At 43.3% G+C, this 27,809-nt stretch overlaps 1 protein-coding gene across 3 annotated transcripts in view; it reads left to right on the top strand.

The window, feature by feature from the left end:
* Positions 1-27,809, top strand: part of Elmo1 (engulfment and cell motility 1) — a 534,626-nt gene that overhangs the window by 96,251 nt on the left and 410,566 nt on the right. For all 3 annotated transcript variants that reach the window (XM_052729418.1, XM_052729416.1, XM_052729419.1), the window contains exons 2-4: positions 605-754; positions 23,991-24,031; positions 25,525-25,597. In XM_052729418.1, coding sequence (XP_052585378.1) covers positions 677-754; positions 23,991-24,031; positions 25,525-25,597 — 192 coding nt within the window. In that variant the 5' untranslated portion in view covers positions 605-676. The remainder of the gene's footprint in view (positions 1-604; positions 755-23,990; positions 24,032-25,524; positions 25,598-27,809) is intronic.

Raw genomic sequence — 27,809 nt, 5'->3', positions numbered from 1 at the left:
CTTTGTGACAGAATTCAAGGCTCTTCTGGCAGCTCCCAGGCTATCTGCGTGTGTATTCTCCCTCTGGAAGACTGGCCTTGGTGGGGGTGGTAGGGGGAGTGTGAGCATGTGTGAACTCCTGGGGAATTTCTCCTTCCTCATGATATCCTGGTTGCTATAGCTCAGATCTATTTGTGACACACAGAAAATGCTTTAAATAAAAGCTACTTCCTGACCATGACTTCCTGGGCAATGTGTTCTTCCGGAGACGGTTGAGCGCCAAGGTTTACATGCAGTCTGGGCGAGATCCCTGCTCATTCAGGCCGGAGCGCCATTGAGAGCAGGGTTCCATCCCGTGTTGGTAAGGGGCTGCTGCTTTGCTCCTGAAAACCTGGCAAGCCGAACCCCCAGGGCAGCACCTGCTGGAGGCTTCGCCTCCAGTGCTTTAGCACAGACTCCATCTTTCATTGGGGACTTGTGGTGATGTTGACTGTGCCCCTGTGGCTTCAGTCCCCAGGCACCAAGGGGAGCATTTCTCATACACCAGTGAAAACAGGAAGTGATGAAGCACATTCGCCTTGCATCCGTGCTGAGCTACTTCTTTCTTTTTGTCATTCTTCATTAGGTATAGACACGTGTGACCGTCCACGCATTAGGATCCCCGTTTCCACCGGCTTCAGACTTCCTCGGTTGCACAATGCCGCCGCCCGCGGATATCGTGAAAGTGGCTATAGAATGGCCTGGAGCCTACCCCAAACTCATGGAGATTGACCAGGTGAGTAAGGCAGGCAGAACCGGAGGGCTCACATCAGTTTTCCTCTCCACACTGAGGGGTTGGAGACTTCGGATACCTCTTCTTCCTTCTCTAAAGGGCTGTAAAATCTGGGCAGTAATTATCGCCGTGCAGTCTATGCAGATACAGTGGCAGTGGATGGGGCTTTTGCAGTCTTGCCCCATCTGCTGGACTGTGTCAATGCTGGGTTCCTGTCTGAAGCAGTAGTGATACCACCCAGAGGGACACACTCGGCTCTGAGCATTAGGACAGATGGGCTGTCCCATCCTACCTGCAGGGACTCATGGGTGGGCAGATTGTTCTAATATGGGCAACGTAAAACTTACTTTAAAAAACTCATTTATCTCCAGAAGAACCAACAAGTATTTTGTGGTAGTAACAGCTTCATAATGAAATTAGCACAGAGGGGCTTGGTCTTGGATCCCAGTCAATCATAGTTTTATTACTGGTATAAAATTCACTGAGTGTCTAGCACATTATCTGGAATATAATACAGAACCAGAAAACATATATTGAATGAAAAAAATATCAAGGGGGTTCATAAGAATCATTTCACTTGTGAGCCTGGATGCCTGACAAGTCATGTGGTATGGCTCTCATTCTTTGATTACGGATTGCCCAGGGAAGTTGGTCTCTTCTCATTTCACTGAAATCATTCTGGAACAAGTGATTGGAAGGAAGAGAGATGAGACTTAATATACACTTGCAGGGTTCAAGAAGCATGGTGGTGGTCTATATTTTCGATTAGATTACCATGGCAACTCTAACCATTATATTCTTGATACTACTTTATAATTATAGCCACAGTTCTTTTTCTGGTCAGATTTTATTATCATGTTTAGGATCACTGCAAAAGTGACATGGCATTGTGTGGATTCAAAGGAGTAACCAAAACAAACGCCCCAGGTCAAACCAGAATAAGCGGACTTGAATTTGCATGCAAGAAATGTTACATTGTGCAGACTGTTAAAAACTGGCCATGAAAGCAGCAAGCACCTCACTTTCGTCTTAGCTGTCCTCTGAGGTCACTGGAGAAACAGCTCCTGCAAGTACAGCACACGTGCCCCATAGCTTTGTGCAGGGGTCAGGCAGCCAGTACTCACCCTTCTTCACGTCAGGTTTGCATAGCACTGGTCACATCTTACCTTTCAAAAAGACTGTCTGGTGGTATTTGACATAGACCAAATGTGGGTGGGACTAGGTGTGGTTGGCCCAAAGAATGACAGCTAAAGCAGGAGCTGCTCTGTCACTCCCAGCAGTCCTGTGCTCTGTGGAGGCCGGGATCTAGGTCCATCCTGCCTTGTCGCTTTGCTTCACCAGCATGTGGGCCTCAGGAACAGCTGCTTGGGCCTTAGAAATGCAGGTTCTCAGGTATGACCCAGGTATGCATGGTAACAAGATTCCCAGGCTATCCTTGCGCATAGCTGAGTGACACGTGGTACCTGAGTCAGGGTGCACATTAGAATCACTAAAGCCACCGGTTTACTCTAAGAGACTCTCACTTAGTGATCCTGATGAACTATTCAGTTTTGATTTAACCGCGGTTGGTGGAATTTGTGGTCCTCTGTGTTAAGGCAGCCTTTGATACATATTCCAGCTGCCTGGGGAGTCAGCGTAGTGTTCTCTGTTTTGGGGATGGTCTTTGCTGTGTGTAAGAGTTTCAACAATTTTTTTTAATGTTTTTTTTTTTTTTTTTTTTTTTTTTTTTTTTTTTTTTTTTTGAGACAGGATTTCTTTGTGTAGCTTTGGAGCCTATCCTGGAACTCACTCTGTAGACCAGGCTGGCCTCAAACTCACAAGAGATCTGCCTGCCTCTGCCTCCCGAGTGCTGGGATTAAAGGCATGTGCCACTACACCAGGCCCAAGTTTCAATAATTTTTAAAGAAAATAATCTTTGTGCTTTGGAACAATTTTAGGTTTATACAAATTGCAAAGGTTCTATGCTTTTACATTTATTCCCTTGTATTTAGTGTTCCCTAACATTAACATTGTCACATAATTTCAGGTACTTGGTCCATAGTCACATAACATACAGTGTATAGTGCATGTTCCTATCTTATCAGTTGTCCCAGTAAACCCACTGATAGCCATTTTTTTTATTGCTATTTAATGGCCCACCCAAGATCGCATACTATATTTATTATTATACCTCTTTGGTCTCCATTGTCTGAAATAATTCTTTAGTCATTTCTGACAACTGTTTTGGAAAGCACATTTATGGAAAGTACTTCAGTTTGGGGTTCTGTGGTACATTTTATCTATTAGATTTGAGTTTTGCACTTTGGGCTAAAGTACCAGAGAAATGGTATTGTGTCCTTTTCAGGGTGGCATGTCAGGGAGCTCTCATATGGCTTTGTTTCATTCTTGTTCACTATTCCAGTGCTGTGGATGAGAACATGGGAGTTCAGAGAAGCTGCCTTACTTGCCAGTCAGTGATGGACCAGGACATGACTGTAGGCTTCCTTTCCTAAGACTTAACTTTTAAATGGCTGTCTAAATTATGGTCCTCCTGGCAATTCCATATGGAGGCAGACTCAGAATGAGGAACCCAGGCTCTTCCTGCCTGGCTGGATCACAGCCCATCCACAGCAGTCAGTGTGGCTGTCAGATGCTGTTTCCTGATAAAATGAAAACTTGGCATGAGACTTGGAAACATTTGCACATGCACTGAGTAGTTGAAAGGATGACTACCTGGAGTTTCTCCTGCTTTTTTGCATCATTTGATAAGGATCATACTGTCTGACTCTTGCCCATTGAATGCTAGCAGAAATACTGGTAAGCATGTTGCTTCCTTTAAGCCTGGATAACTAACAGGGTTTTCACTAACAGGGTTTTTCAGAGTTTGGGTTAGGTCTTGCTGTTCTGTGGTCTTCCTCCTACCACACCATGCTGTCATTGTCTCAACTCTGAGCAGAGGTCCCTGAACTTGTGCTGGAATCATCCAGGAGGTTTATACAATGTGCAGTGGCTAGCTGCAGAGATTTTCATTCTGTCGACAATTACAATTAATATAACAAGCACCAGTGAATCTATACCAGGCTTCCTACAGTTTTAGAAATAGCCACTGGGCTAGGGTGAGCTTGTCTTTAAATGCTGCTTCTCCAGTGCCTCGTGACCAGTCTTTACCTGGTGATGGACGTTTCACCAATGAACCGTGGTGGAGGAGCTTCCACTGTGGTAGTTACCAGGGGCTCGGCTCTGCTCAGCTGTCCTCCAGTGACACCTGTTGTGTGAGGACATCTGCTCACAGTGGACTTGTTTACATTCTTTGTCAGTCTTGAGCAGACTCTTCCATGTTTCTACTCAGCAGGGAGAGTCCCTAGGATCTTTTTGTGAATTGACTTTGTTATACCACATGACACATTCCAAAGTTATCCACTGTCTTGTTGCCTGACTCTGTTCCAGCCAGGCTATGTGAGGCTGAGGAGGGTGGTTGTTGGGACACCCAGAAGCTACAGTGACGCCACATTTTGTTTTAGTTACCTTTCACCTAATAAATACTGTGTGTCTGTGGAAGCTGAGCATCTGGCCAGAGGTGTTTCCCGAGTGGCAGTGTAGTGCACGGGGTGGTGGTGGTGGTGTACAGTATAGATGTATGCTGGGGCAGAGCAGGACTGGGACCTGGAAGAGTCTTTGCTTGATGTTTCAGCTGTGGAAAAAAGTACTTTAGATGGAGTAATAAACAGAAACTTCTTGCTCCTTTTTTTTTGGAGGCTGGAAATCCAAGGCAATGGTGATTGAGGATCTGGTAGGACCTATTATTTTTATAAAGTTTCTTCTATGAATCCTCCCATAGCTCATTGCACAGTCCGACTCTCTGGCCAAAGACTCCCCTGCCTTCCCAACCTAGTCACCTACCAAAGGCTCCACTGTCATGTACCACCACCACAGGCTTAGTTTCATGTAGACGAATCTTAAAAGGTCTTATTAAATAAAAACCTGGAGCCAGATATAGGGGTGAAAACCTGAGAGATCAGAGGAATAGGAAAGACCACCTAACCTCACCTCACTGACACCTCATTCTCCAAAAGAGAGCTACTTCCTGTATCCCCACGCCTATATGCCTTTCTGTTCTGCTCTTCCATTTGCTCTGTTTGTCCAGCTAAATCACTTCCTCTTCCTGCCCAGCCCTGTCACTTCCTATATGTCTGTACAGACCTCCAGACCTCTATAGTTATTACTGGGATAAAGGCATGTGTCACCACAATTGGCTCTGTTCTCAGTGTGACTTTGAACTCACAGAGATCGAGGCAGATTCCTGTCTCCCAAATGATAGGATTAAAGGCATGTGCTACCACTGCCTGACTTCTATGTTTAATATAATGGCTAGGTTTTTCTCTGATCTCCAGGAAAGCTTTATTTATTAGAGCACAAACAAAATACCACCACAGTTTCAGCTCATACAGAATAAACACATTCCAAGCTAAGCAGTCCCAGGGCCCTGATTTCTGGACTAACTCAGTTTGCCTCCTGGAGCCTTCTTTATCTTTCTTGAAAAAGTGGGAGGGGCATAATAATTTGTTCTTGCAAAGGTTAAAGAAAATGTATGAAGACAATGTAGTTTATTGCCTGGTCAAAGTCTTAATTGCCAAGATAACCATTATTGCTCTTATTTTAAGCAAGTGTCCATTACATAGTCTAGTTCCTTTTCACCTGCATGTCCTGAACAGCACCAGAAAGCCAACTTGAACCTGTCCTACCTCATTTTCCAATCATTTAGGATGGTAAAGAAAAACTGGAGGGCAAGTGGGAGGCATTACCTGGCAGCAGGAAACCACTAGCTGGATACGCAGGCAGTTTGAGCTGTAGAATAGTCTCTGGCTCCTTACTACTCCACCCACCATTTCTGAGCAACGCTACAATTTGAGAAACAAGCTATTGCATTGTGGCCATGCCTTGAATCCTGCTTCTTCCGTGTCTAGTGACCCATTCTTACTTGATGTATGAGCATTTCATTAATGAATCGGAGGAGGAGCAGTTTCCTCAGTGGTGGCTATTTTCATCAGGGGCTCAGCTCTGCTCAGCCATATTCCTCTGACACCTGTTGTGTTTGAGGGGACATCTGCACCCTGACCGCCATCACTTCCAGACAGCCGTTCTTCGGGTCCTGGTACACTCTTCAAGCTCCAGCATCTCCTGCCTGTGCCCCACCCACTTTCTCTTTGCCGGACACTGAGCCAGCAAGGCGTCATTTGCTGTGCCTGAGAGTGTGGCCTGTGTTTCTGTGTGATGACATTGACTCTTAACACCTTCCCTCTCCCCAGCTGTCTTCGTTTCCCAGGAGAGACGGAGAAGGGCCAGGTGCTTCTTCCTTCTCCAGCCTCTCAGACTATGCCAGCCCTGTCTCTTGTGAGTTTTAATAGCCTTTTATTTGTTAACCTTCTGTCCTGTCCAGTACCTCTCCTCTTTACAGACTTTTCTCTTCTCCAACAGCAAACCCTTTGATTCCTAGCATGGGAAATTGTCCCACTACCTGCAGCTCTGATTAGTCCTTAACTTACTGTTTCTCCATTCCTGTGCTTTCTTTGATGTTTTCAGTATATTGGCTACACTGTCACGGTGTGTTCGTGGATGAACAGCGCTTCCCTCTCCTTTGAAGCTGGCCTTACGGATACAGTATCTACTAGTTTCAGTCAAGTGGTCCTCTCTTAGCCTCAGTTTCTCCCTCTTGGTAATACTACGCAGAATTCTCCTGAACCTGTATCCTCAGATATCAGTCCGGAGAGACTTCATTGCTGGTTTATTCTGTATTAAGTTTCTTCCTTGATCCTAGTCTACTTCTGTCCAGATCTTTTCTATCCTCAGCCCTCTGGTCTCTGTGCTTACCATGGATGGATAGTTTTGGTCTTAACTGCATGGTCTCTAAAATGTTAAACATCATGCCTAAGTGATACCTGTCCCCATCACCAGTGTGGACTATTATCTGGCACCACTTTCAAATCTCTGCTTGATGGAGGGATGACTTCCATGCACAAAGCTTAACTTATCTTTAGAAGAATACAGGGGTTGATGGAATTCTCTAATTGTGAAGAAAAGGGTCTTAGGGGGTCCAGTGTCTGAGTACAAATTATGGACTTTGTACAATGACAGTTTGCAGGTCAGGTGAGGGGCTGGTCATCTTCATGAAGTGTGTGTTAGACAAACACTTAGAGAGGCTGCTACCCAGCTGATCAAGACCAAGAGGGTGCTGATGTTATGTGACAGACTTTTCTTGGGAAAACCCTGAACATCTGTCTACGCATTCCAGATAGGTAGCCCACAACACACCTAAGTACAGATACCATTGAAGTCCAACTTGGTGAAACAATGAGTTTCATTAGGTCACTTACAGAAGCAGGGATGACACAAAGAAGTCTGCCTCCCCAATGTTAACGCTATCATGGCTTCATAAGGGCTAGAGACCTGGGCCTCGTTGCACAGCATGAAGGCAGCTCAACAGGTTGAGAGTGTCCTCCCCTGGTGGCTTAGTATCCAAATCTCTGGCAGCTCAGCTTGTCCTTGTGTCTTTCAGGCAGTTTGGCTGATCCTTGCTTTTTCAGGCTTCTGAGCTGAGTTAAGAGTTTTCTTTGCTGCTTGGCACTTCTGAGAGAACTCCCAAGCAGTCTTTATTGTTTATTCTAGGGGAGGGAACGGTCAGGTAAATCTGGTAAGTTTCAGGGACTTCCTGAAGCTATTTTGAGTTGTTTATTACTTCTTGTCTTAAAGAGCTTCTCTGCAGGATGGACTGTTTCCATCTGAAGAAAACTCCTACACAATGGATGAGATGTTCACGGTTTCCAGCCTTAATTTGACTGGTCCTTCTTAATTGGTTCCTGGGTTTTCAAGGCCTCCTTGCTCATTCCTGCCAGAGTGAATTTTTATTGCCCCATTTTCCCATTTGGATGATTTAGAGAAGGATTTTGTTTGAGAAAAGTGCAATATCCTAAAGAAAAAAAAAGATTATAGTTGATTATGGGATTTTCTAGTGATCCTGAGCCTCAAATCAGAATCCTAAGCATAGCTTCATAGTCCTGTAATTTCCCCCAAGCAATCTGTATCCGAGATATCTGCAGTTTTGAAGTCCCCTCCTGCTTAGTAAATACTGATTCTTTAGACATGTATCCGTGTGTGTTCATAGCCTGCCTCATCTCTCCAGGTTTCCCTCCCAGCGTTTTGCCTAGCTTGCCCCTGCTGTGAATCCTAGCTCCTGCAGAGATCCACGTCCTTACCCAGCCCTTTTGGGAACATATTATGATGCAGTCCTGTTGCTAGCCTTCTAGTTTCTTGAGCCATTTTCACTGCCTGTTGCTTTTCTTTTCAGCTAATACATCTGTATGCAATGCAATTTACATTTCTCTTATGTATACACATCTCTTGAAATTGACTAGAAGCTCCTAGTGGTCAGCATGTGGTTTAGAATGCTTGTGGCCTGGGGTCTGTCACACTGTTCTCTCTTGTCTGTGTGTCCACCAGGGACTTGAATTTTGAATAATTACGATAAAAATAACGTGCTGCTATTCTTCATTTGCCACACTTTAAAAGAATTCCTTTCCATATATTGCTGGGAAGTTTGGTTCCACAAAAGAAACACAGATACATGCGCTTTAAGGTAACCACGTTCAAATTGTCTGTGTTTTTTCCTCAGTTACTGTGTTTTTATAGCATATTTAAGGTATAATTCAGTAGGTGCAAATCTGAGATTTAGATTAGACCTTTCAAAAAGCTCATTAATTAAGTAAAGTGCATTCACATTTTGTACTTGGCATTTCAGGGTTTTGCTGATCCTTCCCATAATAGTAGCAATAGTAATAATAATGGCTGCCCTCTAGTCAGCGTGCCCTGTGCCAGGCAGCGTAAGTGCTCTGCACGCAGTGTTTTGTCATATTCCTATAGCCCCAAGAGTTCCTTGTAGCTTTCCTGTTTCATAATTATTCACAGCCTCATTAATTTGGCTTCGAGTGTTCTGCTAGAAAGTTGCTGCATTGAATCTAGCACTGTTCAACACCGCTGCACAGTCAGACGTTAGTAAATCTAGGTCTCTCTGTTGGCTGGTTCTGCATTAGCCTCTCTGTTATGTTCCTACTTAATGATTCTTCCCAGTAGCAGCAGTCTGGTTTGAACAGAAGCTACACTGTCACAGGTATGCCTGCTCCACTGCTATCAATGACATTTTCAGAGACTGGTTGAGTTAAGAAAGCAAAGACTGCCTTTGCTTAAAAACCAGAGGCTGTTTGCCCATTGGACTGGCTTATTACAATAGAGACCATGAAAAGCCATATATGGCCTGACAGGCTAGCATGTAGGAGCTGGGCTCCTGGGCAGGGTGCTTAAGAGTATGGACTTAGTAGGGACTGATTGGACTCAAAGTCAGGCTTGACACTTCCCCTGGGTGTGACCAGGAGCAGTTTCCAATTTTGTAAGGAAGAACTCGCAGTATTCCTGAGTCCTTCCTTGCTTGCATGACACTGTGAGATAAGCATTCAGCTCTCTGCTTAACCATGCAGTCATTAGCAGCCAGTTCTCATTCTCCTGTTACACAGAATAGAATGAGCATCTCATGTTTTAGGCAAATCTGGAACCAGTAATGAAAACTTCTTGAATACATTAAACCGACACTTCAGCTTGGAAAGCTGCAAATCCCAAGCTGTGTAAACACTGACTGCCTGGTCAAAGGCAACTGGTAGATACTGAGCTCCAAATAAAAACACCTGAATTCAGATGGGGCTCTTGATAACAAAGAACGAAGACAATCAGACAGAATTTTGAGAGAACTGCTTTTTAACCTGTGCTGCAGACACTAGCAGCCCTGGGATTTCCTTGCAGTGTTTTTCTTGAGTGCCTGGGTTAGATGCTCAGCTCTAGTGCTTTGACCTGATCATTCTTGGTTGTGGGGGCTGTCCTGCGCCTCCTGGCATTTTAATGACATCCTGGCTTTACTCATTAGATGCCAGTGGTGCCTCTTCTGCAGTGTGATGAGCAGAAGTGTCTAGACACTGCCAAATATCCCTGGTCAGTGGATAGAATTTCTTCCTATTTGAAAATGAACCAGATGAAAAGCTCCCTAGCTTGGCTTTGCATCAAGATTGCCCAGGAGCCATTGAAAATGCAGAAAGGATGGATGAGTGGTTCAAGGTCCATAGATTACTTTTTTTTTTTAAATCAAATTCCCTTGGGGGATGATCTCATGATTATTGTTGCATTTGGAAAACACTATTGTGAGGTCCTGGACATTTACAGAGTCTTCTGGCAATGGTGTCTAGCTCCCACAGTAAATTTCAATGTCTCCCTTAAAGCCAATGCCTCCATTTCTGCATCAATAACAGTGTCCTAATAATTCTGAACCTCTTCTTACTTTATAGAGCACACACAGAACATCTTCAAGAACCCACTTGACACCAAGTGAGGAATGTGTGATAAGTCTATGTTATTATTTTAAGCATTTGTGCTGACTTAGAATGCTATTGGTGGGGAAGTTATCCCTCATCTGATTGTTGCAATGCTTGAATTTGGTAACTTAGCATCTATTTCTTAAACTTCCTTTAAAATAAAATAACTAGGGTACTTCCTTTTCTGGGCCTCTCTTTCTCTTTCTCTCTCATAGGATATTCTATAGAACCTCATATGAACTTAGAACGTTACATGTATAGGAAAAGAAAGACAACCAATGTATTTCTTGCCTCTGAAAACAGAGTTTAATTGGGCAAGAGTGAACCCCAACATCCATGCTGCTCTTCCATTTAAAGAATAGCTTACATTTAGTACACTTTCTAGGTAGGTGGAAAGGCATTCTGCCGACTTGCCTCTTCCCATAAGATTGTTGCTTAGGGAAGTTTTGGCAACTCAGGCAGAGTTTGGGATCCAACAATGTTTGACTGAAAATTTGTGACTAAAACCTTCTTCATTTCTGCAATGTTTGGTGTATGTTATGCCTTGTGCTTCCTCTTAAAAAATAGATTAGCTAGACATTAGTGTATGGTGGGATACACACGGACACACACACACACACACACACACACAGACACACACACACACACACACACACACACACACACACACACACACGACACGGACAAACAGACATAGATATACACACACTTACTTCAGTTGGAAGGACTCTGTGTCCTCAGAATGATAGAGTTTGCACTTAGTAAATAAAGACAGCATGTACTTTATCCCCGGGGGCATGTGACTAGGATGAAGTGTGTCCGGAGCTCTGCGGAGGAAAAGGCAGCCACGGGAAGTAAAACTCCTGCTTGCTCATCTTGTTTCCAGCACCCATCATTGCTAAGTGTATCTTCTCAGCCAATGCCGTGTCTATCATGATGACAACTCCTTCCATCTCCCACAGTTCCTTAAGAGCTAGTGCTGGAGAGCCTCTTTCTTAAATGGTTCAAGACTCTGCCCATTGTCTCTCCTCTCTGTGGCTTCTGGGACCTGTATCTTCATCCCTTATGGGCTTTGCCAGCCTTTTTAGGGCCACTTTTGCTTCCTTATGTCTGTCATCATATGTCAAATTCTTTCCTGCATTGACACAGAGACCTTCCATCTTTAGAGCCTTTATAAATACCACCTTTCTTAACTGGTTATTACATTCCTTGCTTCTGTCTGGTTGACATTCATTCTTCCATCTCAGAGGTATAAATTCCAGAAAGAGGTCATTTTTGGCTCTTCACACTAGGTAGATCAAGACCCTTGCTATGTGCACCTCTAGCACCATGAAACACACTGCTCACCAACCTTGAAGCCCATTGTATGATGTTCTATGTTGTTCCAGAGTGTGCTTTGTGCCTGCACAGTGTCTGGCCTACGGCAGAGCCACAACTCGAAGATGTATTAGTTTAGTCAAGGAGAGAGATGATGCTAGCATTCTCTATTTTTATCTGTATGGACAGTGTAGAACAATTGTGAAAAAAGAATGGCTTTTGAGAGGCTATCATTTTCCTTGTCTTCATTAAGGATTCTAAATATACTTCTGAGGGCCTTATGAGGACCAATGTGGGTCTTCCCATCATGACTATGGGACAAGCTTGTGATAATCTGTTTGGACTTGTCAGGTCTTCATCGATGACAGGGTGCTTCTAATTTCTAGCTGTCATGCCGACCTCCTAATACATATAGATGACTATACATTGCTGGTCTGTCTTGCCCTTCCTGGCATCTCTGGTACTTCAGTTTTAAACATTCTTCACTCCATGGTTCCTGCTGCCCCTGGGCACTTTTCTTCTCTTCCTCTTTCTTTGGTAAGGGGGTCACCTTATCCTTTCTGCTGAAACTGTGTGTCTTCCTAGATTCCCCACCCCCTCAGCCATTGTAGGAAACTTCTCCTCCTCGTTATGACACCTGTTGCCCTTGCTTGTCAGTGTTGAGGAGCGCAGCCCAGGACAACTGAAAAACAGCACCACGTCAAGTACTGTTACAGGAAGAACTTTATATGAGAGCCATAAGAACTCCAAAACAAAGACAGTGGACACAAAGTAGGTGGTTGTCAACTTAGAACATGTAAGCACAAGGGCAAACAAACTAGAAACCTTAGAAATGAAACTACAATACAAATGAAATATAAGGTATAGTGTACCAGTTATTTAAAAGAATAAAACACACAAAGTAGGTTTGACTAAAGAGAGAATTGGTGAAAGAGGACAAAAGTCGGGATTCATCCAAAAGATAGCCTAAAAAGAAAGGAATGAAAATTATGAATGTCAGGCTCCACTGGCCAGGTCCCAACTTCTGATCAGTAGCCAGTTCTAATCCAGCGAGAATGAACGCATGGGAGAGAGGCGGTGTTTAAAGAAACTCTACCTAATATTTGATTCCTTTGGAGTTGAAGCAAATTTGACCATGAGGAAGAACAGGTTTTGGGTAACTGGATGAGTCAAGGCTTTCTCATGTGGAACTCTGGGTACATAGTTCTCTGTCCAGGAGATGATAAGTCAAAAGGCATAGGCCTGGAAATGACATGGTGGGTTTCACTATCAGATGGTCCTGAGTTGAGAATTATTTGGTGAATTGCAAAATGGAATGAGCATAGTTAGCCTGCTCCTTCAGTGCCCCAGTGAGGAAATAATTATGATATGCCCTGGTATCAGGGGAGGTAGAATTGAGAGCTGTGTCTCCCAGAGTGATGGCGGTCCCATTGCTGTGTCCCCTCTGGCCTCTCTTTTTCCCTCTGCAATCTGTGCCTCAGGTTGGACACTGTTCAGTGGCTGCCTCTTTCAAGATTCCCTTGGGTTTTCACTGGCCTCCGCCTCCAGCAAAATCTGCTCTTGTTTGAGAATACATCCCAATTATGCCACTTTCCCCATCTAAAAACCTGTGATGCAACAAGCTTTCAAGAGTTTCTGCATATGACCTAGATGGTTTCTGCTTCCGTCTGGCCTTTTTAATCTCTTGTATTCTTGTGATGGTGTCAACACTTCCACATTCATCATAGGAGTCCGTTTAACTATTCCTTTTCATTTATTGTATCTCCAGGCAGAATTGTACCTTCACATGGTACCTGCTGTTCTTTGCCCCTCTCTGTCTATAGGCAGAATAAAGAGAAAAGTTTGAGGCGTCTCCTCAGAGTAGACAGACAGAATTGGGACCCAAGACTACAGTGTGAAGGATAGGGAAGATGTAATATTCATTGCAGGTCTGTATTTTGGTAAGCTAGAAGTAGACAAATACAAGTTGAAAATTGAGAGTTTGGAGGTTTTAGCTGGATTTGAGCTTGTGGGTGAATATACACACATTTGAAGCAGCCTGAGACAAGGGAGGACTGGAGAGGACCTCAGGGAAGCTGGCTTGGTGATGTGAATATTAAAAACAAGAAGAGAGCTGGAACAGAGAAGCTGATGTTTAAAGTTCCAGAGTTACCATCAAGTTTTATCATGATTTCTGTGGATAGTGTGTTAGGAAGGATCATCTACTAGACTCATAGAAATGCTAAAAGATTATAATTTAAGTAACATTTGTCACCAAGAATTAGCACCAAGGTACCCAGAGTTACAGTGTCCTGGATTCTGGTGGTGTCATCTGTGCTGTGTGGCTTTGAGCACCTTACATACACAAAACTCACAGTTTCCTCAGTAGTGCAGTAGGCTTAGCAATACCTCTTATATGAATATGTGAGGGCATTACAATGGCTAGCAGCCACTGTTGCTATATATTACAAACTGGTCAAGTGAAGACAGACAGTAGAAGTTTGCATTAATGCTTTGCTGAAGGTACGGGAATATGGAGACATTGTGGCCATTGTTTGCATATGTTAGATTTTTCCCTACAAAGCCTGTTTTAATATTCTTCAAGCCTGCTTTTCTGCCTCAGGTTGTCACCCTCACATTAATGGAACATTTGTTTCAGATTAAGAAGCCCAGTCTCTCCAATGCCTGCTGGCAGATATCTCAACAAACCCATTACAGTTAAGGGAGGGTAAATTGGCAGAGTGTGTCCACTCACAGACATGTGGACTGGTTGTGTAGTGAATGAGAGACCAGTCAGAGGGTGGAAAACCTTTAGGAATGTGAACTTGCTTCTAAAATTGCCTTCACGTCAGTTCCCTCCTGTGTTCTTTTGACTGTCATTGTGATAGGTAGTTTTATGTCAACTTGAAATAACCTGAAATCAGCTGAGAAGAGGGAATCTCAATTAAGAAAATGCTTCCATAAGATCCAGCAATAGGCAGGCCTATAGGGTATTTTCTTATTTAGTTATGGTTGTGGGAGGGCCCAGCACATTGTGGGTAGTGCCACCTTTGGGGTCCTGGGTTCTATAAGAAAGCAGGCTGAGCAAGCCAGGGGAAGCAAGCCAGTAGGCAGCACTCCTCCATGGCTTCTGCATCAGCTCCCATCTCCAGGTCCCTGCTCTGCTTGAGTTCGTGTCCTGACTTCCTTTGATGATGAACTGTGATTTGGAAGTTTTAAGCCTAATAAACTCTTTCCTCCCCAGTTTGCTTTGGTCATGGTGTTTCGTCACAGCAATAGAAACCCTGACTAAGAAAAGTGCCATCTTACTTCCATCTTCTCTGCAGTTGACAGAGCTTTCCTAATCCCATGTTTAAACTGAACCTGGATCCTACTTTGCGCTGAGGGCTTCTTCACAGGAAGTCACCTACTTCATTTTACTTCCCATCTATCAGGGTGGACAGTCACACTTTGTCTTTCTGACTTCTTATTTTCAGACTGTCCACATCCATATGGTTAACCTTCTGTATATGTGTTTGACTCAAGTAAGCAGATTATTTGACATGGAGGCAGGTCAGCAGATCACAAGACCTGAATCAGTTCACAGTGAGATTCATTCATTTCCATATAGGAAAGGACGTGGATGGTAAGGGCGGGGCAGAGCCCAGGCTGGTGTTGTCTTGAAGCACTTCTTGGAAGGCTTAGTATTGAGAAAAGCTGAGAACAAGATAGGAAGTAGGAAATTGGTTCTTGTTGTCAGAGACAATGAAATTTAGGAAATATTGATAATGAGCAAAATAAAATAGTGAGCGGTTGGAAGGAGACTCGGGAGATCATGGATGACACAAGAGCTTTTGTGTTGTGATTCAGTTTTCAAAAGTTTCTTTTTTATTTGAGGAGAAAAAACCATTTCTACAGAATGTGTCGGAGCCTCTAAAAGAGATAACTGTTTATTGTTAGCCCACTAATGTGCTGGAGTGCTAATTATTTATATCTTTGCTTATCTTCATAGCCCAGTGAATTTTTTTGTGGCATAAATATTGTACTTTATGTTGGTAAAAAAAATTATTTGATTAGTTCATGGAACTTGAAACAAGTCCTTTTTAATAGATGATTTTTGAAGTGAGTCATCATTTGTCAAGAAATAGGAGGCATGATTTGTCATCTTTCAGGTTCTCATATTAATCTTGGGAGGCAGCTGTGGGCCCCTCTTTTTTTTTTTTTATAATTACTGGAGTCTTGTTTCATTGATTCACATTGCAACTGCTTTCAAAAATACTGATTTTGCAAGAAGCCACTAAATTTGTCCCTTGGAAGTATGATTTTTGTCATTATCTTTCAGATTAGTTCAGGTATTATTATGAAAACACAGGATGTATACACCACTCTCAGAACACATCACTTGTCTCTATACTAACCCTGCAGCTCCGAAGTGTGGAACAGTCATAAGATCTTTGCAGGACAATAAAGCTAATAGAGTAGCTGGTGCCATTTGACCCAGTGTCAAGGAACTAGATGGGTCATTGTGCATAACAGTTTCTCCAAGTCATATTGTGCTAGTTGCAGTCAACATGCGAATGCTTTCTCTGTGGTACCCTGACATTTGGAAGCTGGATTTCTTTTCTTTCTGGGCCAACATTACCCATAACTGCTGTGCAGAATCTGTTCAATGAGTTTCCGTCTATAAAGCAAAGGAAAATCCCCAGCACTGTGCAGTAGCACTTCAAAGTGTCAGAAGAAAGCCGCTGTCAGTTTCTTTGAAAGCACTACAGAAAGGATTAGGAGTCTAGGACCCAAAACTTGAGATCCTTGTGGAAAATAGTTTCCCAATTAAAGGGCTGTGAGTTAATAGCTGTGTGGGAAGGTCAGTGATCGACGGGGACTAGAGGTTGCTTTGTCCACTGGCTGTGGCCCTCCTCAGCTACTTAGCTTCAGGAACAGTCAGAGGCCACAGACAAAGGGAAGTTAAAAACTCTTTAGTGTTGTTCGAATCTTAGATGGTCTTTTAATAAAAAAAACCCAGAGCCAGATATCAGGGTGAAAGCTGAAAGATCAGAGAAGCAGAGCAGCCAGCCACTAGTTCTTACCTCTACGAAATCCTCAGCCTAAAGAGAGTGCATCGTTTTTTTTTTTTCCTCACGCCTTATTATACCTTTCTCAGTCCTGCCACATTACTTCCTGGGATTAAAGGCACGTGTGCTTTCCAAGCAAAGACATGAGATCTCAAGTGCTGGGATTAAAGGTGTGTGCCACCACTGCCTGACCTCTATGTCTAATCTAGTGGCCGATTCTGTCCTCTAATCCTCAGGCAAGTTTATTAAGGTACACAATATATCACCACACTTCAGGGTTCATACATTGCATACTGTGTGAAGGCCTGTGCATCTAGGGACTGCCAGAGGGTCTCAGAGGCAAATATCTTCAAAGCAAATAGACTCTTGTTCAAATACACAGAACAGAATAGAGATCAAGATGCATCATCACAGGCTAGAGTCACTTTATAGCAGGAGGAAGGATTGGATATTCAGGAATTTATTTAATTTCTTTATTTTTTAGAAAGTATCTGTGAATGTCTAAGCAGGGAGACTACATTGAATGGACCTATTTGTAAGTGACATTTATATCTTACTATGGGCCACATGCTGTTCCAAGGATCTTACAACATTGTCTCAATTTTTATGACTCTACTGTGTACAAGGGATAGCTTTTATTCTGGTTTTTGGAAGAGTGGTAATGTACCTAACTTTATCAAACCAGAAACTGCAAAAGCTGAGTGTATCCCCAAGGTCTTTCTCTGAAGTTGTTCTCGTCAAGAGAAGGTCAGGAGAACTAGGCAGTGATCATCATTCCAACCAAGTGATTTTCAGGGGTCCCTTCGCTTAATCTCATCCTTTGAGCATGTTTCTCTGTGTCCTAAAAATATTCAGAGTGAATTTATTGATGAGTGGAGTGTTGTTTCTAGGAGATCCCCTTGATCCTGAAGTGTAGCTGTCGGAGTGGACAACTACAGCCCGCAATGCCCTGTCACGGACAGGTGTCTGTACAAGTTGGGCTGCTACTGGCTGCAGCAGGCAGGTGGCAAGGCAGAAACATGGACAGCAACAGATTGGAGAGCTTGAAGATAAACAAGGGGCTGCATAAAGTCCCCAAGCCAGGATTTTTGGCCAGCAGTCAGGAACAGGTGGTTGAGTAGCCAGGAGTGGCCAGAATCACCCCATGCTGAACCAGGAGGGACTCTGATGAGGGATAACAGCTGAGGGGGTCTCCTGGGAAAAAGGCTCCCGGCAGGCTGGTCTGCTTTCCTCCTAAATAAACAGCCCTCAGCAGGTCTCTCATGCCTTAAAGGGCTATTTACCCTGAGTTGATAGAGTGGTTTTTTTGGTTTTGTTTTTGTTTTTTATCGAACAAGCAGACAGAAAGAGAAAGGCTCCATTTTAAGGGGTGGCAGGACAGCTCTGGAGAACTGCTGATCTGTGCAGGGGTTCCATTTGGGACCAAACGTCAGACGAAACATCAGAAAGGGAGATGAGGATTCTGAAATGTGTGTTACTGCATTTTTCTAAAGGAAGTGGTGGAGGTGGAAAGGGAGAGGAGAGAGAGAATCAGCACATAGGTATCGAGAGCTATGGCAGAGATGCAGACTTCTAGAAAACGAGACATTCCTGGCATCTTAACTTATTTTATGAAAAGTGGATAAAAATCTTTTTATGGGGAATCTGCTTTCTGGACTTATAGACTTGGATTAATTAAATGAAGTGAAAGAACTCTCTTGGAGAGCAAAAGATGAAATGAGAAGAGTAAGTCCATTAAAGGAAGGATAACATTACCAGTGCCATAACAGTGGCAGAGCACTTGTCTAGCATGTGCAAGTCCTAGGAACAGTTCCACACACACAGCAAGAAAGAAGGTAACTAAGTTCCCAAGAAGAAAAAGAAATCTAAGTCATTAAGTATATGTATATGTCATCCTGCCAACCAGGTTCACGTGAAAATACAGAGTTCATTTAACAGATGAGTATGTGTTACAAATATTAAAAGATCAGCTCACTGTGGCTAAAAGAAAAGGAGAAAAGATTGTGGCTCTCAGCCTCTGTGTATGCAGAAATGTGGCCATGGTCTGATGCTCCAGGTTCTGAAACACAGGCCTGCCTTTCTGACCTCAATGCACTGTGTAGTTGGGGAAGGTACTTTTCACTTTTAAAACAAAAAAGCTTCAGAAATTTAGCTGTATGAGTTTATATATATGTTATAAAACCATACTTAAGCAGTTGAAATAATTTACTTTCAACATTTGAATCCAGATGATTTCCAATAGAGTTGAAAATAGATATTTAGTTCTTTGGGCGGGGGGGGTGGTGGCATTACATTTTAGGAGGTGGCATTGCATTTTAGATCTAATGTTTTTTGCTTTTAGGCTTTTTCTTTCAATGACTTCCTGGTTAGCTTTAACTGTAAACTTAACAGCCCACAGTCATGCAAGAGAAGAGCCTCAAGTGAGCAGTTGCCTGGGTTGGATTGGCCTATGGGCATGTTTGTGTGGACTGTTTGGATTATTAGTTGATGGGGGAGTGCAGTTCTTTGTGGCATCATTCTTAGCCAGGTGGCCCTGGACTGTGTAAGAAATCAAGTTCATAAACCTGTGAACAAGCCAGCAAGCAGCATTCCCTCATGGTTCCTGCCTCCAGGTTCCTTTCTTGAGTTCCTGTCCTGACTTCTGTCAATGATGAACTGAGACCTGGAGGTGTGAGCTAAAGTCCCTTTCCTCCTTGAGTTGATTATGGTCATAGTGTTTTATCAGAGCAACAGGAAGGAAGCCAGGACACTGAGTGAAAGGAGAAGTGTCCAGCCAGTCTTAGAGATCTATGGCTGGATGTGTTGCTCAGGTTGCTGTTCTCCCAACTTTGAAGAATTGGACAAAGACAGAAACAGCTTGTAGAACATCTTAGACGAGTGTTATCTGGCTGGACCATTGGCAAAGATGGTGACTGACTTAGAACTCACTGGTCAGCCAGCCAGCTGATGCAGAACTCAAAAGTTTCTACAGGAAGTAAGAAAACTATGATGCCAGCCCTGGGCTTTTCAGTTTACTATCTTAGTGTGACTTGAGAGTAGCTTGTCTTGCCTTTTGGGTACTGCTTACTGATGATGCTGGCCTGTGGTCTGTGTCCTCATCAGCTGGCTGACTCCAAGCCATGCCTTGCCTTTCTCCTGAGCCCAAGTCTGTAGAGAGTAGTGACAGCTTTTGTGGATCTGAGAGCTTATGGCCAACAGCTGCTAAGAGCCACCCAGTGGTGGAATATGTTGTTAGAAGTGTGAAACCCACCCATTATTCTAGCCTCTCTTTTAAAATAGTTTGCTTCCATTTCATAATTATTTGACTAGTGATTTCAGAAGTGGACCCAGGATGTAGTTTAAGCAGGCAAGTGCTCTATGAGCGTTTTTTTTTTTTTTTTTAAGAACAGTTAGTTTTATGATTTCCAGTTACTATAAACATCGAGTCTCTCTACTGGCACCTAAACTCTGTGATTCTGTGATACTTCTACTGAGGGTGGAGAATGGGGGAAGTCACAGGTAAACTAAGATTCCTTGTTCTCAAGGGACAAGAAGAAAAGACAATATGCAAAGTGCTCAGGAGTGAGTCATTTTTGTTCCAGATGAAAAGTGAAAATAATTATGTCTTTCTGGCAACATCAGGGACATGCACGTGGAGAAGGTGGCTTCGACATGGATGATAAATAATTTGTAAGATCTCAGTTGTTAGAGGTAGGACAAAGAGAAAGGGGGCATTCTTAACAGAGCACATAGTGCCACAGTGAAAATGTGGATCTGGCATATTTATTTTAATTATCTACAATATTTGGAAGCCTGGGTCATTTGTACCAAGTGGACTCTCTTGACAGCAGACTCTGGAACTTAGGGATTTATTTACTTCATAGATAGCAGTGATGACCAAAAATCCGTGGAAGATGTTAGAAGAGACACATGTGTAAAATTTGAGGGAAAAGTTGAATTTTGTTTAATGACAGTTGACATGGTGATTAGACAATGAGACTGGAGATATGGAGACTTAACTTGTAGGCATTTGGGGATGGCACCCTAGAACAAAGGTAGTAGATACAACTCGGAAAGAGAAAGAGGTTGTGAGGATGATAATGACACCATAAGATGTGCTATCTTGTACATGTTTGTGTCACAGAAGGGAGCAGAAGAAGGCGAAAGCAGGACAGGTTCTCGGAAATGTGCCTGTTAGGCCTGCCAAAATAAGTACACGGCGTGTAGGAATTCAGACAACCAGTCTGCGCTGAGCCAGTGGTCCAGCATCTGACCGTAAACTTACGGAAGCAGTTACTAATTAAGGGTTGATGTCACAGAGGCTTCTTGGTCTGGAGAAGCAGAATTCAGGATGCCATGGAGGCAGGTGCTGTTGGAGGGTTGAGTTGGGCTGAGAAGGCAAGAGTTCTGAAGAAGAGGAGTTCTGAGGAGGAGGAAGAGGAGAGGAGGAGGTGATTAGGGTGATGTAATAACGTGACCATCAACAGCACATACCTACAACCGGATATCAGATTTGAGTGACTTGAAAAAGTGGGAGCTAATGATTTCCAAGAGCCACAATGTCACATGAAGCTGACAGGAAAAGGAAGGTGTGAACGGCTGTCAGTTAATTGGATTAAGGTTTAATTATAGCAGATAGGAGAAGGGTCAGAAAGTGGGCCATAGAGCCAGCCCCATCTTATGTAATCGTGATTTTAATTGGCTGAGATGCATTTTGAATGTTCAGCTCACCATTGTTCCTTTTGCGCTGTGAGTGAGAGTTTTTGTTTAATCTTTCTATATTTGAGTTTGTAAGTTTTTCCAGCTTTGTGGTCTTTATTCTTTTCACATATTCAACTTCAGAATGTTCCAGATATAATAGTATCCCAGAGATGTCTGTCTTTTTAAACTGGGTTCTATATCTATGAATCAGATGTGAATTAAAACCCAAGTCATTGTCTGAGTCCTAGATTTAGAGGTTTGACTTGGTTCAGAAACCTTGTCCTTTTGTAGCAACCATGCCCTTTTGTCTTGATCCGCCTCTAGTGTGATTTAAGACTGAAGTCTGGCCTTGTTATTTAGATCTTGTCTTTGAGGACACAAGAAGTAAGATATGGGGCTATGGGCTCTCTGATAGAACCCATCCTTACATTTTCATATCCTGAAAGGGTCTGCCAACTGAAAATACAAAGTTGTTATCTTACTAGAAGGAGTTTTCTGTTTGTTTGGTATTCTTTGTTTTTATTTTTTGAGATAGTGCTTACTGTGTAACCCAAGTCCTCTTGCCTCTGCCTCCAGAATCCTGGAATTAGAGGCCTGTATCCATGAAAATTTGTTCCTAAAGTTCTTGCCATTTGGTTCTAAGAACACATTTGCTTTCTAGTTCACAGATGCAGTCAGTGGACAGGCCCTGGCAAAGACCAAGGAATTGTTAATGTAACAACTATAGTCGATCAACTCAGGATGTTAAGCATACCAGACTCTGGGCATTTCTCAAGAATTCTTGGTTCCCCTGGACATAATGCTAAGTGAAATAAGTCAGACTTGAAAAGCCAAATATAAGTTTTAAATTATATGAGAATGCTGAAATAACCTCAAGTTGAGAATTAAATAGTGTTTACTGGAGCCTAGAAAGGGGTATATGAACAGTACAGAGGATGGTTAATGTGGACAGGCGTGCAGCTGAATAGGAGGGACTAATTCTGGTGTGGTGCTAGGTGTTGAATCCAGGGCTTCACCCATCCCAAGTATGTGATGATGTACCACTAAGCCATGCTCTAGCCCAGGAAAAATAATCAATCTCTAATGTTTTGAAAGACAGTAGGATAACTGTGTTCAAAAAGAATTGATTGAAAATTTTGAAACAGCTGGTCAAAATGATTTTGGGTGTTCCCAACACAAAGAAATGATGAGTATCTAGGGAAGCAGATGTGTATGTCGTTAGTTACCCTGAGCCAGTTTCTACACACTGTGCAGCATGTATTGAAATGCCATGCTGCAGCCCAGAAAATGTGTGCAGGTAGCATGTCAATTCAAATGTATCTAAGGAATTAAACAAAAGGTAAACTTAAAATGTGGTTCCATTTTCCTGCCCACTGTGTGCATAGCTACAGACAGAGACAAACATTGCTTTGTGCCCATAGAGGGGATGTGGTGGTGGAATTCTTTCTGGGTACTGCCCATTAGCTCGGTCCTTCGGGCGGGCGGGGCTACTGAAGGCTGAGGAGGGACAGAGGGACAATGTTTAGAGTTCCCTTGCAGACAGGCAGCCTTTGCTCAAGGCCAGGGATGAGCTTTGTCAGCAACCCTGGAGGGCAAGGAGCCTAACCATTTTAGGACTCTTTACTCTTTTGAAGTAATTCCTATGTAGTTATAACCATTTAATTTTCATAACAGCCCTTAGGTTGGGTAGCAGCTATCCTCATTTACAGATCAGCTAGCAATGTTTAGAAGATGAAGGTAACAACAGCTTACACTGCAGATTCGGTAGGCTACCAGTGCCTCAGCTTGCCAGTCTGAGTCAGAATTTCTACCTGAGTACCACAGCGCTAGCTCTTCAGAGGGACAAAAGCGCTAGCTTTTTTAATGGGTGCCTTTCCAGCCCAGAGCTGTGTGTGTGTGATTTGTCTTCCTGTCTCCCCTATATCCGTTCCTTGTCTGGGGTTTATTCTGGTTGACACACTCCTCTCATCCCTCTTCTCTTGCTGACAGCCAGTGTCTGCTGCTATCTCCTCAGTGCATTCCTTCTATGTGGGGGCAGGCAGAGCACAGCTGTGGCAGTTCGGGCAGGAGCACAGCTGTGGTCAGCTGCCAGTTGACGCAGAGGCACATGGTGTCACGATCGCATTTCTCGGGTGGTTCAAGCTGCTGAATCAGTGGCATTTACTGGGGCCACAGTTGGGTGAAAAGTCTCCATACCTGCAAGAACAATGGTGTGTCTCCCCAGATCCCATGAGCCACATGTTCTCATAAAATTATCGTGGATAAGGGGCTGGAGAGATAGCTCAGTAATTAAAATTTCCCATTGTTCTTCTAGAGCACCTGAGTTGAGTTCCCCAGCACTCACATTAAGTGGCTCATAGCCACTTGTAACTCTAGTTCCAGGGGGCTACAGTCACCTCTGTGTGCGCATGAACTCCTCCACACACATAGACACATAATTAAAAAATAAAGTAAATCCTAAAAAAATCATGAATGAAAGCATGTTTGCATAAAACCAAAGGGCTGCTTGCCTGATTCATGTACAGCTTGAGGGACTCTGTGTCCACCTTGACCTTAAAGGCTCCCATTTGATTTTAATAAGACACATTTAAATATGACGATAATTCTCATCATATAAACAAGGACCATAGAGGTAATGAATAGTTAATGGGTTTGATGGTGACACCTAGTAGTTTGTTACCCCGAGAAGATTAATACATCCATTGACAGCTAAGAGTAGCAAATATAAGTTTTCCTCACTTAAACTTTTTTGTTAGTAGTTTCTTTTTTGTTGTTGTTGTTTAAAATGTTGAAATGAAACTAACCGTATTTCCTTTTTTTCTCCAGAAAAAACCACTGTCTGCAATAATAAAGGAAGTCTGTGATGGGTAAGTGTCACTCGGGGCTCAGCTGAGGCTCTTTAGTCTGTACATTCTAGGCAAATAAAATATTTGCAGTGGAGTGGCGAACAGTATTCACAGCATTATAAGTAAATGCTAGCCAAGTATATGTTCCTAACTCAGCACTCCATCTGCCCAGAGTCTCCCACAATTCCTGTGTGCAGGTTGCACCCCATTCTACCAGTCTTAACCATTCTTTCTCCAAGAGCAGACAGTGAAGTAGGTGGGTGTTCTGCACTGTAGGCTTGCTTTTGTTTGTTTTGGGAAGTCATTTGGGAAGTTTGGCTTTCCCAGCAGGGAGCAATCTAAAGGTTCCTGGGGTTAAGCACACACTCACTCCCTCTGAAAAAACTGAAAGGACCCGTATGCCAGAGAAGATGCGGAACCTCACATGCCAGGGGGCTTTCCTATTTTCCTGCCTGTGCTGACAGTCCAAGGAGAAAGCACATTTGGGAGTTATGTGAGATGTGGTGACTGGCACAGCAGAACTGGTCGTCTAGTCTGTTCCTGATAAATGCCTAAGACCTGGAATTCTTTTTTTTTTTTTTTTTTTTTAAAGATTTCTTTATTTATTATGTATACAGAAGAGGGTGCCAGATCTCATTACAGATGGTTGTGAGCCACCATGTGGGTGCTGGGAATTGAACTCAGGACCTCTGGAAGAGCAGTCGGTGCTCGGTGCTCTTAACCTCTAAGCCATCTCTCCAGCCCCGACCTGGAATTCTTAACTGGAGTGTTCCAGTAGGTGTCAAGCATACCAAATGAGAGTTTGGAATTCTGCGACGACTGAAGCATGTTGATTGCCTAAAATGTAAACCGTTTTCATTTCCTTTGCTTTTATCTCTCCGCTTCAGTCTCTTATAAAAGTAAAGAATTTTGCATTTAATATCGCACCGGTCCCACCTCTGGAGTTGGAGATGAAATGCTGAGAGCAGGACTAGGCCTAGGCAGCCGCCTGTGCGATGACTGGAGCCTGGGCAGTGAGGGCAGGCCGATGCTGGGGCCTGGGTAGTGAGGGCGGGCCGATGCTGGGGTCTGGGCAGTGAGGGCGGGCCGATGCTGGAGATTGGGTAGTGAGGGCGGGCCGATGCTGGAGACTGGGTAGTGAGGGTGGGTAGTGAGGGCGGGCCGATGCTGGAGCCTGGGTAGTGAGTGTGGGTAGTGAGGGCAGGCCGATGCTGGGGCCTGGGCAGTGAGGGCAGGCTGATGCTGGGGCCTGGGCAGTGAGGGTGGGCCGATGCTGGGGCCTGGGTAGTGAAGGTGGGCAATTATTCCTTTGTCTTGGGAACTTACTTCCTTGTAACAAGTACTATACTGGCTTGTATATATATATATATATATATATATATGCACAATATATATAATATATATATTATATATATTCGACTCCTAGAGAGTTTAATTAATCTTAACCCTATAAAACTACTAAAGCAGAAACCACCACCTTCATGTTTCTGATTATTTATGCTTGTGTTTTAAAGGTGGTCTCTTGCCAACCACGAATATTTTGCACTGCAGCATGCTGATAGTTCAAACTTCTACATCACGGAAAAGGTAGGTGACTGCATTGTTTAATCTGGGGGTACTCATACTAAAGGGAAGTAAATCACTGCCATTTTTTCTTTTTAGGGCTGGTCAAAATTTTATGTCCCTACCCTCTGTGACAATAGGGTCTGTAAAGCAAAAAACTGCTCATTGTCCCTGCAGGTGGTGGCCCTCTGGCTATCAGGGCCGTGTAGTTAGATGCCTGGAAACGCCTTCAGAAATTACCTTTTCTTTCCAGAAGACCTTTGGGGCTTTAGGAGTGATCAGATTTTCTTTTCACATTCCTGGCTGCAGATGGAGAGGTAGCAGTTGGACTAGGGTCCCTGGCAGGTGTTGATTGTGTTTAAGTATACCTTTGGTGTCTTTAATTCAGTCCATAAACACTTAGTTTTCCATTGGATTATTTTCTCAATACTTTTTTTACTTTTGCTGCACCTATATAATTAGTACACTATACTTTGTGAGATAGAGGACACAAATAAAGACAAGTTAAATGTTGGCAGTTACATTCTATCACTGTGGTTTCATTCATCAGCCATGGGCAGTGAAATCGATCAAGATGATTGCAAAACCTCAAACATGAGAATAGCACAGATTGGCTCAGAGTGTATATCTTGTGCTTTTTGTGAAATATTTTTCTCATATTCCTGCATATTGAGCATGTAGATTGAACTGATTCTTCAACCTGTGTTGTGATAAGCCAGCCACTTGGTCACAGATGGCTCTGCCTTTTACTAATGAATGTTGATTTGTGTCCACCAGGGGCTGTCATATCCCTTTACCAAAGAAAGACCCAGAGTATAATCATCTCAGGGGGAGAGAGAGAACCTCTCACAAGGACAGGTTTTCAAATCTCAACACCAGAGACTGAACGGGGAGCTTTGGAGAGGTCCTGAAAGTTTCCATTTAAGGAACTCTGCAGGGAGTGCTGGTATAGTATAGCCACAGATTTCTCAAAGAGGAAAGAGCCCCTGTGCTTTAGGGACAGACAGGTCTCCTTTCTAAAGAGCCAGACCTACCCCCATGGGGGCATGGTGAGCTCTGACCCCAAGTTGTTATAAGGTTAGATTGAGAAGTATATGTTTGTACTGCCATTTCTTAGAATGATTTTAAAAATCACTATCAGTACCATCATATAGCATTGTCTCATCCTTTTTTGAGCTAAATTTCATCTATACTCAGAAAATCCAAACTGCTAAGAATAGGGGGACATTCATTATTTTTTGAGTCACTGTAATCATTTTTGGAGGGGAATATTGTTTGCCTAGGGAATTCTCACTGTTGGGTTTCAAAGGGACTGCCTGCATCTGTCTGCCATCAGTTCCTCAGCACACAGTCAGAGAGATTAGCCTTTTATTAAGAGTTTAGAGAGTGAGAAAACTCACCCTCCCAGTCACAGTCCTTTGTTTGTAAATAACATGTCACCACTCTTCTCTCCCAGCTGTGTGTGCTTATGCGAGGCACAGAGATGGGCATGCACAGTGTAGGACACCAGTGTATCTTGAGATACACTGGGTCAAACTTGGGTTACTCTCACACTGCATCCCAGTTTTGCAAAAAAATAGGGACCCTTTTCCAATTCTTAAAATAGTGTAGTTAATATCCTCTTGTTACCTACAGCCCAGTGAGTTGTTAGGTAATATCTGCGTCACCATGGTAACCAGTGACTAATTTTTGAAGCTTGTACATGCCATTAGTGTTTGACTTTCACTTGCTAGGAAATGGTTTTTCTCTCCCTGACCAAAATTACCTATAATTTAAAAGGGGAAATATTCTTTAGCTCTGGCCCAACATGGGAACACATGAAGGGATTGAGGGATGTTTGAATTTCTCCCCAAAGATTCTCAAGAAGGAACCCCTCCCCCACCTGTTTTTCTCATGTTATCTGAACCTATTTTCTAAAATAGTTCTCGTTTACTTATTGGACCATGGGGACAATGTCATGTTAAGGAGCATTTGTAGAAGTATAGTATGAAAAGTTTGTAGGGGACGTGAAAAAGCATCTATTTGCAAGTTCAAATTCTGGCTCAGAAACATAAATTCCAGGATAAATGAGTGGTGTGTGTGTGTGTGTGTGTGTGTGTGTGTGTGTGTGTGTGTGTGTGTGTGCGCACGCGCGTTTATGTGCCTGTGCATGCACGCATGTGTAACAATTTTGGTGAAATTTCTCGTTTTGAGTGAGAATGGTAGTGAGAAAGTACCCAGTGCTTTTAGCCGTCAC

The sequence above is a fragment of the Peromyscus californicus genome, unplaced genomic scaffold (genome assembly GCF_007827085.1).
Source record: "Peromyscus californicus insignis strain IS unplaced genomic scaffold, ASM782708v3 Scaffold_8__1_contigs__length_139910024, whole genome shotgun sequence".
NCBI lineage: Eukaryota > Metazoa > Chordata > Mammalia > Rodentia > Cricetidae > Peromyscus > Peromyscus californicus.
The sequence above is the reverse complement of the archived record's forward strand: the minus strand, read 5'-3'. Positions and strand labels throughout refer to the sequence as shown.